The sequence below is a fragment of the Parasteatoda tepidariorum genome, chromosome 8 (assembly GCF_043381705.1).
Source record: "Parasteatoda tepidariorum isolate YZ-2023 chromosome 8, CAS_Ptep_4.0, whole genome shotgun sequence".
NCBI classification, from domain to species: Eukaryota; Metazoa; Arthropoda; class Arachnida; order Araneae; family Theridiidae; genus Parasteatoda; species Parasteatoda tepidariorum.
Window position 1 is genome coordinate 60,852,123 of NC_092211.1, and position 16,682 is coordinate 60,868,804.

At 27.7% G+C, this 16,682-nt stretch overlaps 1 protein-coding gene across 4 annotated transcripts in view; it reads right to left on the reverse strand.

The window, feature by feature from the left end:
- The window catches only part of LOC107449473 (YTH domain containing 1), a 30,505-nt gene extending 13,860 nt beyond the window's left edge, over positions 1 to 16,645 (reverse strand). Inside the window, exons 1-14 of one of the 4 annotated variants that reach the window (XR_011637403.1) lie at positions 16,432 to 16,640; positions 12,475 to 12,567; positions 11,459 to 11,679; positions 11,213 to 11,339; positions 7,705 to 7,902; positions 6,664 to 6,936; positions 6,373 to 6,450; positions 5,537 to 5,581; positions 5,355 to 5,449; positions 5,189 to 5,242; positions 5,025 to 5,079; positions 4,015 to 4,132; positions 3,725 to 3,809; positions 1,678 to 2,743 (exon numbers count right to left, since the gene is read on the reverse strand). Coding sequence is in view for 2 of the 4 variants with exons in the window: in XM_016065003.3 (XP_015920489.1) it covers positions 2,547 to 2,743; positions 3,725 to 3,809; positions 4,015 to 4,132; positions 5,025 to 5,079; positions 5,189 to 5,242; positions 5,355 to 5,449; positions 5,537 to 5,581; positions 6,373 to 6,450; positions 6,664 to 6,936; positions 7,705 to 7,902; positions 11,213 to 11,339; positions 11,459 to 11,679; positions 12,475 to 12,567; positions 16,432 to 16,444 (1,652 nt within the window). In the remaining 2 variants the exon portion in view is untranslated. Of the gene's footprint in view, positions 1 to 1,677; positions 2,744 to 3,724; positions 3,810 to 4,014; positions 4,133 to 5,024; positions 5,080 to 5,188; positions 5,243 to 5,354; positions 5,450 to 5,536; positions 5,582 to 6,372; positions 6,451 to 6,663; positions 6,937 to 7,704; positions 7,903 to 11,212; positions 11,340 to 11,458; positions 11,680 to 12,474; positions 12,568 to 16,431 lie in introns of all 4 variants that reach the window. The other 3 variants (XR_011637404.1, XM_016065003.3, XM_016065011.4) reach the window with 3 other exon arrangements.
- Positions 16,646 to 16,682: the final 37 nt, after the last annotated feature.

The following is a 16,682-nucleotide window of genomic DNA, read 5'->3' on the forward strand; positions in this document are numbered from 1 at the left end:
AATTAGAAAAAAAACTTCTTCCCATTTTGTTAAAGTTAATTTTTATGATATAAAATTAAATAAAAACTTAAACAAAAAAACATAATTGTTTACTCATTTAAAAGTTGTTTCTTACACATAATTATATCAGTAAAGGTTATTTTTATTAACGCTAAATTTTATTCATCGATCCGGTTTTCGTGGCACTAACATAAGTGGCACTTTCACACACACACACAAAAAAAAAAAAAAGGCCCCTGCTAAAATTAAAATCCTTTTTCGAAAAATTATGCACCTTCAATGACATTTTGAAGTCAATGGAGGTAACCCCTAAGAATGACCAATTTCAATTAATGATCATTTCACTGTGGAACAGAGAGTGGTGGCTCCTGAGATTTCACTGTACTGACTGTATTATAAATTTATGTGAGACCAGGGCTCCTATTCACCATCACCAACATTCTAAGCTGCTTGTGCAGTTCTTTTTAGATCACTTCTTTCTCTCATCCACAAAAACAAATTGCCGATAAATAGAGTAATTTTAACGAATCTCTTAGATTCTTTAAAATTTGACTTTGTCTTACAACATGAAAAGATGTTCTTATTTAGCTGATAATACAGGGTTGCCACAGAAAAAAGTAAGAATATAGCTGCATTTAGTAGCCTAAAGCATGAAAATAATTCCCTAAATAAGAAAAAAAATATGACTAAAATTTTATTAAATTACTTAATTTTCATATACTACGATCTATTTAGTCAAATTGGTGTCAAATATAATTTTTATATAAAAAAAAAGTATATTTGTAGAAAACTAAATACTTTTAATTAATAGAAATCATTCAAAAAAATATTTTTCCATTAAAGAAAAAGCACACTTTTTCTAAAAAATTTCCAATTTAACCAATAATTGATTTAGCAAATATATATATATTGTGAAAAGTAATTATTCAAATTTGAAATGCACACATTGCAATATCATACTAAAAATTGGGCACTTTAAAATCCTGCAGAATTTCGTAGCAATTACCGTTGAAAAGGCGATTCAGAAACAAAATAGATTCACAATGGAATTAGTGTAAATTGAGCGCATAAAAAAGTGATGACTCAAATTTGCAATTCAAATTTTTTTTATTTTTTAAGAAAAAAAATTTATTGTGTTCAGAAGCTACTGCAGGTTGTCAACCCAATTTATGCTTAAAAAATACATAGCTGGGGAGCAAAGAAAAGTCTCCCAATAGTCTCCTTTTCCTGAATATAGTAGCTTTTGAAAAATGTTATCATAGTCTCCTCAGGGAGAAAATAGTTGCAAATAGTCGCCTGTGGCAACCCTGTAATATATCCTTTTAACTATTTTACAAATATTCTTTTTTCAGTTTCGCATCTCAGCATTTGTCTGTCTTAATTATCATAACTTCATTAAATGACAAAAAATAATAAATAAACTACTTACAAATAGTATGATCCATGTCTTAAAAAAGTTAGAAACAAAAATAAAGAGATAATGAATAAATAAGTAACAGGAATTCAAAACTTTTGTCATGAATATTTTGTTCCATAAATGAGTCATGCTTGGTAAATATTTTCAATATATGTTTACATAAATAAACACATAAGATATTTTGTACACATTAGGCATATTGGCTGTTAATACATATGAATGTTAATGCACACAATAATGAAAAAAAAGTGAAGACATACCAGTGCGGAAATAAAAAACCGCACATAAGAATATATTCATCGAAAGTCCACTGGTTAGATGTAGAGAAGCGAAGGTAAACATACGTGTAACATCAAAACATAATGTTCATTGGCTTAAAAGATCCTTTTATGCTATAAAGATTTGCTTTTAGAAAGAGGTTGGAAAACAGATGATAGTTCTTTTTGTATTTTAAAGAAAAGATATTTCTTGAGGAAAGTTCTAGGCACATCATTTTATTCATAACTTACCAAGTTCAAATTTTGAATAATTTATTTGAAAGATTGCCAACAGGAAAGAAATTGAAAATTATCTGACACTTTAGTTCATTAGTTCGATATCTTAGAGTGACACAGCCCTCATATGAAGTCCCGTAAAGAACCCAATTTAAATATATTCCCTGAAAAAAGTTCTCCCACTTTTAAGTTCTTAAAAGCCTTTTTTTTAAAAAAAAGACATAAAATAAAGTTCCATATTTAAAATCAAATCATAGAGAAATGTTCCAAATACTTTGCAATTGAAACATCGCAAAATAGGATTTTTATTTTCTTTGTTATTTTGACTCATTCCCCTTAAACTTCACAGAGCTACATATTATGAATAGCATGCATGCTAAATTATGATGAACGTTTTTTGAAGTACTCGTCAGAGCAATAATAGCCTCATTTCGATTGAAATTGATTGCATACGATTTTAACTACAGCAGCGCTCTGCTGATTTTTAGAGCTTCTTTCTCAATTTGAACATTTTCTTGCATTAAGCTCTTTTTTTTTCTAGCATTTAGCCACCACTGGCAGCTGGATGAATCACTAATTCACTGAAAGGCACATTCAACAGTTCTCGCCGTTTCGGCAACCATTTATCAGCTAACCTCATTGGATCAGGTGGACTTCTTCGTGATGCGACGTGAGCACCTCGGCGACGATCGTGGCGTTCACGATCATCTCTAGACGGTCTTGAGCTTCTTGTTTTATTCCTCTTCATATTTCTCAAAATGCTGATTAAATCGATGTTTTCATCCACAGGGAAGAGTCTGCATAATTCTTCGGCTACTTTTGGCTCAATTTCCTAAAAATTGCACACAATTAGAAAGTAACAAAGAAACGAACTAAGCATGAGCTTAGTGGAAAAGCTAGTCATTTGAAAAACATGTTATCTCATTAAGAGCTGCCACAATAAAAGATTTAGCAAGGTAATGCTATGCTTTATATTTACCATACATAACATTTTAAAATGCAGAAATTTCAGTATTTCCAAATATAGTGGAAAGTCACATAGCCGGAACTGCTGGGACTTAAGCAAGTCCGCAAAATAGATTTTTTCTAGTTAACAGGTTTTTTAGGTAAACAAGTAAGAAATCATGAGTTATTCAATAGAAAAATAATAAATAGATAATTAAGTTTATGCAACAATGTTTTCTAATAGGATGAATGACATTTAAAAATGTTTAGTATGACCAAATATAAAAAAGAAAGAAATTAAAGTGAGCAGGCAATAATTTGAACTTTTCTTCACATGAATAATGATACGTTTTACGTAAATATTTAATTTTCTAAAAAAACTCAAGGACATATTTCAGCATTTTAAAAATATTGCTTAACTTATAATCTCTTGAAATTCATGACAATGGTCTCATTTTATAACAACTATCTACAACAGCTGGCCATAACATTTCTAACATGAAGAAATTTTAGCGTTTTGAGAAAATCACGAAAACCTTTGTCTAGGAAAATTTTCAAAATATAAATTAACACAGTCCTCTACTAAGCTTTATAAATATTTATTTTCTTAAAAAAAAACTTGAAAAAAGATATTTTAGCATTTTTAAAATATTGCTTAACATATAACCTCTTAAAATTAATGACAATGGTTTCATTTTGAAACATCTACAATAGCTGACCATAACATATTCTAATTAAGAATAAATCTTAACGTTTTGAGAATATCATGAAAATCTTTGTCTGTGAAACTTTTCAAATACCTAATTTTTAAAAAAACTCAAGAAATTCGAGCATTTACAAAAATTTGGCAATTATTAAAGAAAATCACCTGTCCATCTCTGCCTATCTTGACTTGTTTTCCTTCATTCCAGGGGTTATAGAGGTGCTGTGTCTTAGTGAAAGATAATTCCCGCCTAAAAAGAAAAATCAAGCAATAATCAACAAAATGATAAAATTCATGGCAACTGTTTAGAATTAAGTTAGAATTTTAAAATATATAAGCTTTGATATAAAATTATTTTATAAAGTGTTTTACACTGAAAATGACATATAATAGTGTTGAATAAAAATTAAATAAAAATAATAAAATGAGAATAGCATTTTATTAATTAATCTTACCTGCATATGTAATCTAAATGAAAAACACCACCCAAAGCTCTTGCACTTAAACCAGGTGGCAACACCCACTGAATCGCTGGCACATCGTGACGAGATTCTGAACCCATACGAGCAAAGCCTGAAAAATACATATGAATTTGCTATCACACAGTAGAGCTCTTATAATCAATTTTTTTTTCTCTCCATTTAAATAACTTGGATGACCTAAATCAACAGTGAAGTGTTTTTTTTTTCTTTACAGGTACACTAAGTTTACTTTCTTTTCTGAATTTTAAAATGCTGTCTTACTTCCAATATTCATGAGGCCTTCAAACTAAAATCACCCAGAATTACATGAATAGAATTAATCATTTTATAAGAATAACAAATCAACAATGTGTTAGTTGTTGGAGTTGCATTGCTTTTACTAAAAAAAATCTGAAAGTTTTAATATTTATTATTTCATCTCGTTTTTTTAAAATCATTTTTAGTGTAGTTTAATTTCATCATTATGGCTTCTACTTTTGTTTAAAGAAAATCTGTTATGCTATGTTATCTGCTTGAAAGGGGATAAATCAATGAAATTAACAGTAAAATTCAATGCAACCAGTTAACAATTAAAAAATACTTATTTGCACAAATAATGCATTAAAAAATAAATAATAAAAAAACATTTGTTAAATTATTACGCTACAAAGAACATTTATTTGATCCACAATTTCGATTTTCAAAGTTATTAGAGAAAATAGAAGAGTAAAAAATGATGTTACTACAATTAACTGAATATTTGGACAATCTTTAATCACTCAGGTCCAATTACTTTACACAACACTCCTGCTGTAATACAGTATTAATCCTATGTACTACTCTACTCAATCTGAAACATCCCATTATAAAACTTAAAAGCTAGCCTCACTAAAATTTTTTAAAGGCAGTACAATATAAACCATTTAATACAGGAAAACAATGTACTATAAAGATAATAAATTTTAAAAAATTCTTGGTATAAAAACACAAAAATAGTGTCGTACCTTGAAACTTTCCACTTTCTTTCACAGAAAAGATAAGAATCACATTCCGACAAGACTAAATAATATTAAAACAATGAATTATTTCAGATAAAACAATAATACAAATACATATATTATTTTTGCCAATTTATATTTCATGGGAGAAAAAAATTAATATTTCTTACTCTGTAAGCTTGATTAAACTTGCTTTCATTTTGAGGTGGAGTTGACCATACACCCTAAAAAATATTTACTATAAGTCTCAAATACTCATATTGAAATACATATGAAACCATTGACATATTAAAAATTTAAATAATGTATATATACATGTAAAGAGAAAAGTCTTACTTTTGCTTTTGACAAAGCAACATTTTCATGATTATTGCTCTTCACTAAGAAAAATCTGGCATCACGGAAAAAGTATTTCAGCAAGTGAGTATAGTCTGCAGAAGAGAGAGTTTTTTAGAGAAAATTTTTTAAACAGTGTCTTTTTTTATTGAAAAATTTTACTAATGAAATATAGAACTTACCTCTTTTACTCACAGAAGAAGTCATACGAGGTTTTTTAACAGCATCTGTAAAAAAATAGGTACTATCAACATATATATGCCAGTTTTGAAATAAATATTAAAAAAAAAAAACATTATTTCCTCTTTGATTTGTAAAGAAACATTTTCATGTGAATTGAAAAAGTTTCGATTTCATTCTAATGTAAATTTTTAGTCATCTAATTAATAGACTCTTTATTAACTATATAATGTAATACTTTTAGCTATTATTAATTTTTATGTATTAAAAAATATATTAAGTTCAGAACACAGACATTTAAATAAGTATCATACTAACTACACCAAATTTTCTTAAAATGTTCACATAATGCAAAAATTTTTTAAGAAAAACTATTTTACTTAGTACTAATTTGCATTCTATTTGTTTGAGTTAAAAGGCTATTGTTTTTAAGGTTAAATATAAGCTCTGAATTAGTTTTTTTTTTTTTTAAATATAAAAACATGCTTAATTTAACTTCTACATTGCAACTATACAACATTTACTGTTACTAAACAAACAAAACTACTTAAAAATAAAGAAAAATAATAAACACAGTTTTTCTACAATACCATAAAAGGGTAACAAACTTAAAATTGAGTGTAAATGTATATGTACAGATTTAAAAATCCTCATTATTAATTCAACATAATTACTCATTTTATCACTTCTTAACAATAACTTATATATCACAAAAAAAATTTAAATTAAAAAAAAAACAAATTTTTTTAAAAATAGATCCAAAACAATATTATGTTTCAGAAATTATCAATAAAATCGAGTTAATTATGTTTTTTATTAATCTAAATATCACACTTACGTTCTTTGCTTTCTTTTCTATCATAAATAACGGGGGAGTGAGTGCGTTTTCTTGACCTTTTTTCATGTTTTTCAACCTCTATTAAAATAAAAAACATAAATATAAGACAATATAACAAATATATTAGATAATATCAAAAATAAATAAAATCATAAATCTCAATTTAGAAATTTTTAACTTAAAAATACTAACTTTAATGTACAGTTTTTTTTATTTATTTTAAGAAGTGAGTTTAATTTACTTGTTTTAATTTTTATAAAATTAAAGACGACTTAAATCAACTTTTCTTACCAGATTCAGGAGAAGAAGAAGGGGATGGACTAAGGGATCTTGAACGTGATGGTGAAACCGAAGATGAAGCAATGCTGCTGCGGCCACAAGAGCAAGTGACATCATCTGCTAGAGAACTTGAAGCATCACTGATTGTACTGAAATGGGTATTCTTATCATCTAGAGGACTTTTCATACCAAGATGATCATCATCGGATAGTTTTAGTTTTTCATCTATTAATTCTCTTCTATCTTCTCTTTTGGCCATTTGAGAAGCATTTGCAAGAGCCAAAGCTGAAAAGAGGGAAAACATATAAAAGATAAATTAAGGAACTAAAAAAAACTAGTTAATCAATTAGGATTCATGATTTTAAAGAACCAAGAGCAACAAGGTAATTTTAAAGTAAAAAATAAGTAAAACATCAGTTCGTAATGTTGCAAAAGAAATAAAAATTATATCCAGCCTAATTTGAGAACTATGCAAGAGATAATGTGCATACAACTATCTTCTTTTCAATATTGATTTATTTGTTTCGTTTTAACCCTGACAAAAATGGGCAAATGATTTCTAAACAGTATCTTCTGATTAAAATTGTTGTAAGCAGTTAACCGATAGAACTGAAACTGTCAATTTAGAAAATTTTGATCAAGCCGGATTAAGTGAAATCATAGACATTTCTTGGAAATAAACAGCACAGAGAAATAATTTTCAGATTAAAAATAAAACTTAGATAATTAAAAATCATTCAAAGAATATCTATGAATTATCTTTATCTATGAATATGAGTGAGATTTTAAATAAATTAGACCATTTTTATTTTTTTATAAAAAAATCTCTTCAACCTAGACTTTTTTTTTTATTAAATTAAAATATTGCATCTAAAATTTCCAAATACTTAATAAAATGTTAAATAGATATAACATACATAAATTAGAATAATTAAATTAGATTGTTAAAAAATAATCAATAAGACATAAAATAAAATGTTTCATCACATTGAAATAGTATAGATGAAATATAAATGGTATACAAAGTTTCTCCTCAAGAAAAAAATTACTAACATTTACTAGCCAAGGCCTTGCTTTCCGGATCAGTGCCTCTTAAAACACACTTGGCAGCTGTCTGAGAAGATGAACGAGATGAGGAGGAAGGAGGAGAATCCCTCTTAGATGTTAACTTTGCTGGTTTCCTAACGGTTGATGGAGCTGATAAAATGCCAGTAGGAATTGCCTTTTTGGTAGAACTCTCCACTTTAGAGTCTAAATAAAAATAGACATTAATCCTATTAATATCAACAACAAAAAAAATAAATAAAAAAAAAAATAAAGGAAAAAAACACTTTTTATCCTATGCCCGGCTTGAACGAACCGGCCAAACACTAATTTGCTGTACAATATACTTACAAGACCAAAAAAAATAAAAAAAATCCATCAGCTAATAGTAAATAAGGAGATGTGGTATTCTCACACGAAAGGCTTGATGCAGAGATTGTTACACCAATTCTATTGGGATGCTGCTAGAGGTAATCGTAGATTAATCTGTCGACCAGGATAGAAAAATAAGCAATTCCGTTCCCCTTACTTCCCATTTACACGATGCCTGATATTAAGTTTAGGACGCCACAAGAGAAACGGAAACCTGATACTTCATCTCTGATTCTCGTAGTTTGGTTTCAGGCAAATATCGCCAATAAAAATAACTTTGAGTCAGGCTGGAATTCAGGTGCCTGATGATTGACTCTTTGGGTCAAATGGTTGGTTTTTGCCAGTCCTGGCAAAGTGGGGTTCTTAACATCAGGAATAGTGTAAATTTGACTACGATTTTTTCAGGCTTGTGACGTCAGGCGTCTTTTGTCAGTTCTGTTTAAATAAGAGTGTTAGTGAACCATAAAAAATCCAATTATTGTCTTGTATAAGACACTTAGGTGTTATATCACCATAACAGAGTTTCCCGATGTCTCTAGATTTGATCTTTATCAATGATTTATAGTTTCTTAAGAGAAAAAAAATCTAAATACAGTGCCTTAAATTTTGCCAATTAATATAGGAATAGTTTTAAATAATCTTCAAATTACAGCAGCATGAACTTAAAATAAAGAATTTTATGAGATTACTGGCACAAAAAATGAGGTTTTTTCACAACTTGTCAACATTAATAACTGGATGACATAGAACATGTCTTTGAATTTAAATAGCCTCAAATTTAAAATGTAATTTCTCTATTATTCTAATTTTAAATTGCACAAAGCATATTTTTAAAAAATCAATTCGGTTCATTTGCAAATAGAACTTATTTATATTTCTAATGGCCTTTCATGGACATTTTCTAGAGATAATCAAAAATTGCAGTAAAAGAAATTATTAAAAAAATAACTTTTGTTGCCAAATTAAAATATTTAAACTAATCTATACATCTGGAATCGAAAATAATAGTCCAGAAAATACTGCTTTTCAAAAAACTTAAGAAAGCTTAAACACTCTTCTTTTGTTAAATGCTAAAAACTCTTTTCTAAAATTAAATGATTAATACTCTGAAAAACACATCTCCAAAATCCATTGCAATAAAATTCACCTATAATGGTAAATGCTATTTGCTCGCTTTAATGCTAAGATTCATCTCTAACATTAAATTTGATCACATAACTTTATTGTCAAATAAATGTTACTCAGGGTGGCCACTCAAATCAGATTTCAAATTTCCCTGATTTTTCCAGGTTTTCCAGATAAAAATCTTAAAATTTCCAGGTTTTTGTTTCTTTTTTCTTATAAAGTATAGGATGTGTACAAGAAAAGTGTCTATATTATAAAATATTTTATTCAAAATGTTATTTTTTTAACATATCATCTTGAAAAAAATAATTTATTTTGACAATTTTCAAGATTTTTTATTTATTTTTTAATGTTTTGGCACAAAATTTTGAATCAAAAATCATATATTGACCAACAAAGGAGCCTTTTTTGTTTAAAATTAAAATATGTTATAAGAGGTTAAAATGAAATAGAAAAAATTAGCATTAATGCAACAATTGTAAAAATTTGTCGACAAACATTGCTGTTAGTGATTGTAAAAAAATGTGTGATTGGTTGGTTTGCTCAGAAAAAATAATTCACAGATTTCTTTGAATAGGAGTAGAAAAGCTTTCAGAAAAAGAGTGCGATATAAAATCTATTATCATAAAATTATAACCAACTAATTTTTGGAGAATTTTATAAAGTTAAAAATACAAAAATATTTTGTCAAAATAGAGAAAAAAAATAACCACCAAAGCATCGGAACAAACTTGAGCCATAAATGGATTTAGCCCAAGGACAGAATTTAAAAACAGAAGCTAATATCCTAATTCCCTTTTTCCACCAGAATCTTACCTAAATTTTCCTAAATTCCCATAGCGGTCAAAAGTTTGCACATTTGTTTAGCAACCGTGGAAGAATTTTATATGGCATTCTAGTTTAACAGAACTATAATGGAGCAAATTTTGATGCAAGCAAAGTATCGCTAAGTTGATGATATTTCAACTGTTTGGCGATACATTTCCGTTAAAAAAAAGTGGGTATAATGGATGAAATAATTTAAATTAAGAAAATTAGCAAATAATTTAAATTAGTGAAATTTGAAAAATCATCAAAGAAAAATTTCCAGCTTTTCTTTAAAAATCCTTGATTTTTCCAGGTTTTTATCCAAATTTCCCTGATATTTCCAGGTTTTTTCCAGTATAAAAAAATTCCCTGATAATTCCAGGTTTTCAAGGTTTTCCAGGTGGGTGGCCACCCTGTTACTTTAATAGTTATAAAATAATCTCTTAATTTTTAATGATTAGATATCTAATTTTTTTCCTAAATTGCTTTTCATATTAAAAACTTCTTAATGAATATAATAATTCCTGCACTGCCAAATAGAATCTTATACTATGTTAAACCTCTTTAACAGCAACAGCACCACATATAACCAAAGCGGAGTAAAATTTTTGTTTCATAATAAAGAAATAAAATTATAATCTAATACATAACTGATAATTGTACTTACAAATTACAACTTTAATCTAGCAGTAACTATTTGTCAATACTTAATTTTTTTAAATTTCATATAACACTTTCCAGCATAGCCAGATTTTTCAGCGAAAAAAGAAGCACCCTTTAAGCACTCAAAAAATATTGGTAATCACTTCCAAAAAACAAAAAAAAAATCATAATCATAATTTGGATCCGTGCAGTAATAAAATAATTTTTTTTCTATTGTTTAAAGTTCCTAATTACTAAGCATAAAATCAATAAAATTCAAAAACTTCACATAAAGTGACTAGTTTACATAACTAGTTCACATAAAGTAGTGACTAGTTCACTTAAAGTAACTAGTTTTTGATAAATAGTGCAGAGAAAATTGTGAAAATCAGACATTTTTTTGTAATTTAGAATGACAATGGACATGGCAAAGAAAAAACTCTTTTTAAATGACAGAAAACTAAGCACTTTTTATAAACACCGAATAAAAAAAAGCACCTTTAAGCACTTTTTACAAATGTTACCCTGTAATGTGTATAATATTTTAAACTCAATTTTTTTTTTTACTTACCAGGTGGTTCTTTCTTGACAATAATAGTCTTTTGAATTACTTTTGTAGGAACTGGGGCAGCAGGCTTTGACGAACTCGAAGAGCTTTTACTGGACTTAATAACTTTCTTAACTATCCGAACAGGATTCTATAATAATAAAGTTATATTTATTTTAATATACATACCACATTGTGTAAGAGAAATTTTTTTACCATAATAAAAATTAAAACATGTAATAAATTCTCAGAAGTAGAATGATTTTAAACCTTATTTGCTGCACTGGTTGATCCATCTGATGATTTTTGACTAGATTTAATAAGTACTTGTCTAATAGTTCCATTTTCTTCAGTTTTTTGTTTCACCTTCTTTTCTTCTGGGAGGGCTGTGGGCTTTGAAGTCTTAGAAATCGGTCTTGAAGGTCTTGTCATCTTTTTATGAGCAGACTTATCAGAAGACTTCGTCGGTACTTTGGCTTGAGATCTAGAAACTGAAATAAATAACAATTCAAATAAAAAACCTACAACTTTCCTTGAGAAATTTAAAATCTTTCAAAAATATCACTTTAGTTTAAGGGAAAAAAAGAGAAAAAATCATGCAAATAATAATGAATTTTAACTTTTGTGATCAATACGAAAATCTATATACTCTTAGTTTCAAATCACTAAATACTTAAAAAAAAAAAAAAATCATGACACAAGACACTATTATAATAAATATTTGGCAAACTTTCTCTGATACAAGATGCCTTATAAAGAACTACCCTAATCCTCTAACACATTTAATATTACTAGTTTTTACAAATGAAACAGAGAAAAAATTCAAATTTTGTTTTAACCAATGTCAAAATTTTGTAAAAATAACAATGTAGAAGTCAAGTGGTTCATTAAACACTAAAATGCAAACCATGCAATTCAAAATCAGAGTTTGTCTATGCGTGATTGATAAACTTATCACAAAAGATAATGCATTAAAAATCTAATATTTCATGTAACATATATCCATCTACTTTGCAATATTGAATGGGAAAGGTAAATGTTTCTCACATGATCACACATTGAGTTTTTTCTTCCTGACAATGTAAACAAGTGCTTATTGTACTGCTTAATGTTTTGATAAGAACGACTGATTTATTTAGCAATTAGAAAATACCAAAATTATGCACAAGTTATAAAAAGAATACTAAAACTCTTTCTAAATGACAAAAAGTATTTTCTCACCAAGATTATACAAAGTAGTAATTATTTAGGAAAAAAACGTTATTGAAATGCAGAATATTACAAACCTATCTTTTTCTCCTGACTATCTAATTCAGCAATTAATTCATCATCTTCTCCAGGAACCACAAGAAGTGCATCCAGGACATTTACTTCATCTGCTAAATAAGAATTACAAACATTTAAAATACAGTTTATACATATAGTAATGAGGCTAATTTATTTTATAATCAGAAAACAGAGTAAAATCTTCTGAAGAATAAGTTTCTAGTCAAAGGAACATAATGAGTTCACAAGATTTAGCAAGCAGAAGTGTGGCCATTTAGTTTGGGTGATCACTCATCTATAGAAAATGTTTAAAATAAAAAATACTAATTTTCCTTGTTTTTGCACATACTATTTTTAAGTTTTCAGGATATCTACTTTATTTCACGATTGATAACGGCGACTATTTATTTAAAAAAAAAGACTGTTTGTCTCCCAATGAAGTGATCCAGGTTTGAATCCCAACCGTGGCTGGTTGATATGAATTCTGCTCGCAGCTAGCACCGACCACAGTGCTTATGTAAAATACCCTCAGTTTGTAGAAAGAACATGGGTTAGATCAGTGTTCCCCAATCTTTTTATCACAGCGGACCTGTCAACATTTGATAATTTTACCGCGGTCTGCTGGGGAGGGGGGGAGGACGTTAATTGTTTATATTTTAGATTATTTTGATTTATTAATCTTAATTTAATTGTATTTAAACGTGCCTGCAAAATAAAATACAGTTACACCAAAAAATAAATATAAAGTGATTTAACATTTTAGCTTACTAGAGTGTTAAATTAATGAGAACCCTGAGCTTGTTTCGTTGTAATGAGACTGTTCATTCTGGGGGTAATCGGAGACAATGATACATTACAAACATTAAAAAATTTATGTCACTACCTTCGGGGGCCCCTTTTTTTCAAATAAATAAAATTTTAATGAAACACAGATATTTTTAATTTGGGGTATAAACCTAGGAATTTAAATTCAGTTTCAATGAAATGGGCGGCCCGATACTATTTCATCCACGGACCGGTACTGGGCAGCGGACTGGGGAACACTGGGTTAGATCATGGACATCCCCTTGCCATCAGGAAAACCATGGTAGGTTTTCCTCTACATGTAATGCAAATTGGGGTTTATTCCATCAAAAAGTTTTTCACAAAGACTAGTTGGTCCCATTGCTTGATCCAGGAATTTCCTGGTTTTTTGAGTTAGGTCCAAAATTATACGGCCACAAAGTGGAATAATGATATTCGTTAACTCCAAACTAGGGTGGCTATTCAATGCTCGTTATAAAATATAACTTAAACAAAGGAATTAAGTAATCTTTTTCTTTTAAATTTGTTAAATCATGGTATTCATATATTTATTACCAATTAAAATAATTAAACATACAATAAATTTGTGAATAATATTTTTTAATACCTTATCTTAAAAAAAAAAAAATTATTTACAACCTGTATCATAAATTTAATATTAAACTCTAGAGATTAGAAAAAAATAAAGAAGCAACAAAAACACATATTTTATTAGTGACGCATGGGAGATATTTATTATGAATAATTAATGTAAAATCAGTACACAGGAACATAAATACAATTCAAAAATTTAACATACATTTTAATACTTAATGTTAGATAATCTAGATGAACTGATAAAATAATGCTATAACTTTAATCTGACACAAGTAATATCAAATTCAGACCGAAATGGAAACAATTATCAAAAACTAATTTAGACCAGAATTGGTTATAGTTAATCAAGTGAAAATGATAATACACTGGATACGGTTTTTGTTTCAATGCCATATAGGCAAATTAATAATGAATGTTAGTAGGAACTAATCCAGGATTTTTTTCGGAGCCCATTTTTTTTAAAGAAAATAATATTTAAAAAATAGAGGTTATTTTTGTAAAAATTTCTAAATAAATGAAAAATGCAGTAAATTGATAAACAAAAAAAATTTTTTTTACAATGCTTTGTACTTATATTTAATTTTTTACTTGATCATATTGTAACAAAAGATTAAGATAAGTTTTTTGCTAGATAACAATTATGTATATCAAAAAATTTTAAAATAAAAGCCAAGCAGTGGTTTATTTTTGAATTCAAATTTTGCGAAAGGTCTGCAAAATGGTTCCCTTTTCCACTTAGCCTTTTCTCTCCCCAGATAACATACACATTCTCAAATTTTTTTAATCTAATTCCACATGTATAACTTTTAATTTAGTCTCATTAATACATAAATTTATTACAATATTTTGATTAAAATTTTTATACAAACTTTTTAAAATTGGGCACAAAACATAAAAATCCAGGAAATGGTTATGGCTAGCACAAACTTCACCTTAAATTTCTAAATTTGTAGTAGTTATATGGCCTGTGATTCATTATAGAAGTCCAAACTAAAGAGAGGTGTAATGTGACTCACACAAGCTAAGTATTTGATTATAACTTATAACTGTGTTTGTGTGTTTAAACTCTCACATTCTATGAACGTAACTGCCGTGGAGCTAAAATCGTTTTTTAGGCAAAATTTTAGTTTTCAGAAGAAAAAATATTGTTAGAAAAGATTTTAAAACCTTGTCTTAGTTTAATTAGATTTCTGCAACACACAAAAAAAAACTACCTGTACAATAAACAGACAGTAGCCCAGTAATGGTTTTAAACTACCTATCTAAATTCAATTGGTTAAATAGATTTTAAATACATAATTTAAAAATAAAAGAAATATAACTTACAGTGTAATTTTTATACTTTTAAAACGAAAATGTATGTTTTGATATTCAAAACGTTGTGTAAGTGTATTTTTTCAGGGTTCCAATTAATCAACAAAAAATAAGCAACTTTCAAGAACTCAAAAAATATTTTTAAGCACTTTAAAAAATATCATAATTAGGCAGGGTTGAAAAGTTTTTGACAATTGACGGTTTTATCTCGTTTTAATTGTCATGTAAAAAAAAAACCTTTTAACATTGTTTTTAACAATTGTCAAAAATTATGAAATTCTGAATCATGTAAAAAGAATGGCGTTTTCATACTCTACGGATTGACAATACGCCGAAATAGATTATGGTTGAATGAATTATGAAAGCGTTGAATAGAACAATGTGAACTGTGTCTTGCACAATTCGAAGCGAAAATCAACATAGTAAAGTAAAAATCTAAATTTGGAAAACGGAAAATTAAGCACTTTATGAAAACACCCAATGAAAAAATGCACTTTAAAGCCTTTCAAAAAACAAAAATCGAAAATAAGCACCTTTAAGCACTTTTTAAAAACGCTATGCACCCTGTATTTTTAATATGATTAATGTCGACCAATTTAACAAAGTAATATGGAGAAAATGTTTATTTTAAAACAGTTTGGTGAACAGATTCTGCGTTGAATAAATTTTGGGGAATAACATAAGTTTTTTTAACTACAATCACTTAAGTGCACTCGACATATTAATTATAAAAACAAAATTAGAAATTGAAGTTATACATTGGTTAAACCCTTCATGTTTATATAAATCAAAGCTATGCAGAAAAAACAGAGAGTCCTATAAATAACAACGAACAACAAATTAGATTTATGACATATCGGCTTATCCAGTAATGTAAGAAAACTCTTGAAGACGGACAATGAACTGATCCGCCATTTTGTTTACAAATTGCAAAATCAGTATTGAGCAATAAGATTGCTGCGTCAATGTTTGAAACAAAGCTTAATAACTCCTTCATTAAACTATTATCGTATTTAGAATATTAAGATTAAACAGTAAAAAAGCAAGTTAAAATTCATAAATGGTTTAAGAAATCAATAATTTTCATCAATACCGATACAACTAAAGGTATTCGATTCACACTTTTTTTAAAATAATATTATATCCTCATGATCCATACATTATAAAATTTTGTTTTAAAATAGTTCTAAGAGTAAATAAAATAATAAATATTTAAAGAAACTGATGATGGACTAGACATTATTTCCCGGAAAGCGTCTCACCTTTTGAATCCATTATTTTGCTAAGTAAAAGATCTTATAAATTTAAATGCCTTAAAAAAATGAAATTTTAACTATTAACCATATTATTTATAAAGGAAATTTATAAAACTAAGTTTTATTATACGTCATAACATATAAAACTTCTTCAAGATCACAAAACAACAAACAACAACAAGCAACAACTTTCATCTACAGTTTTAATCTTCTTCTTTTCAAAGTGGGGCTTAAAATGTAGCTTCTTCATTTTTTTT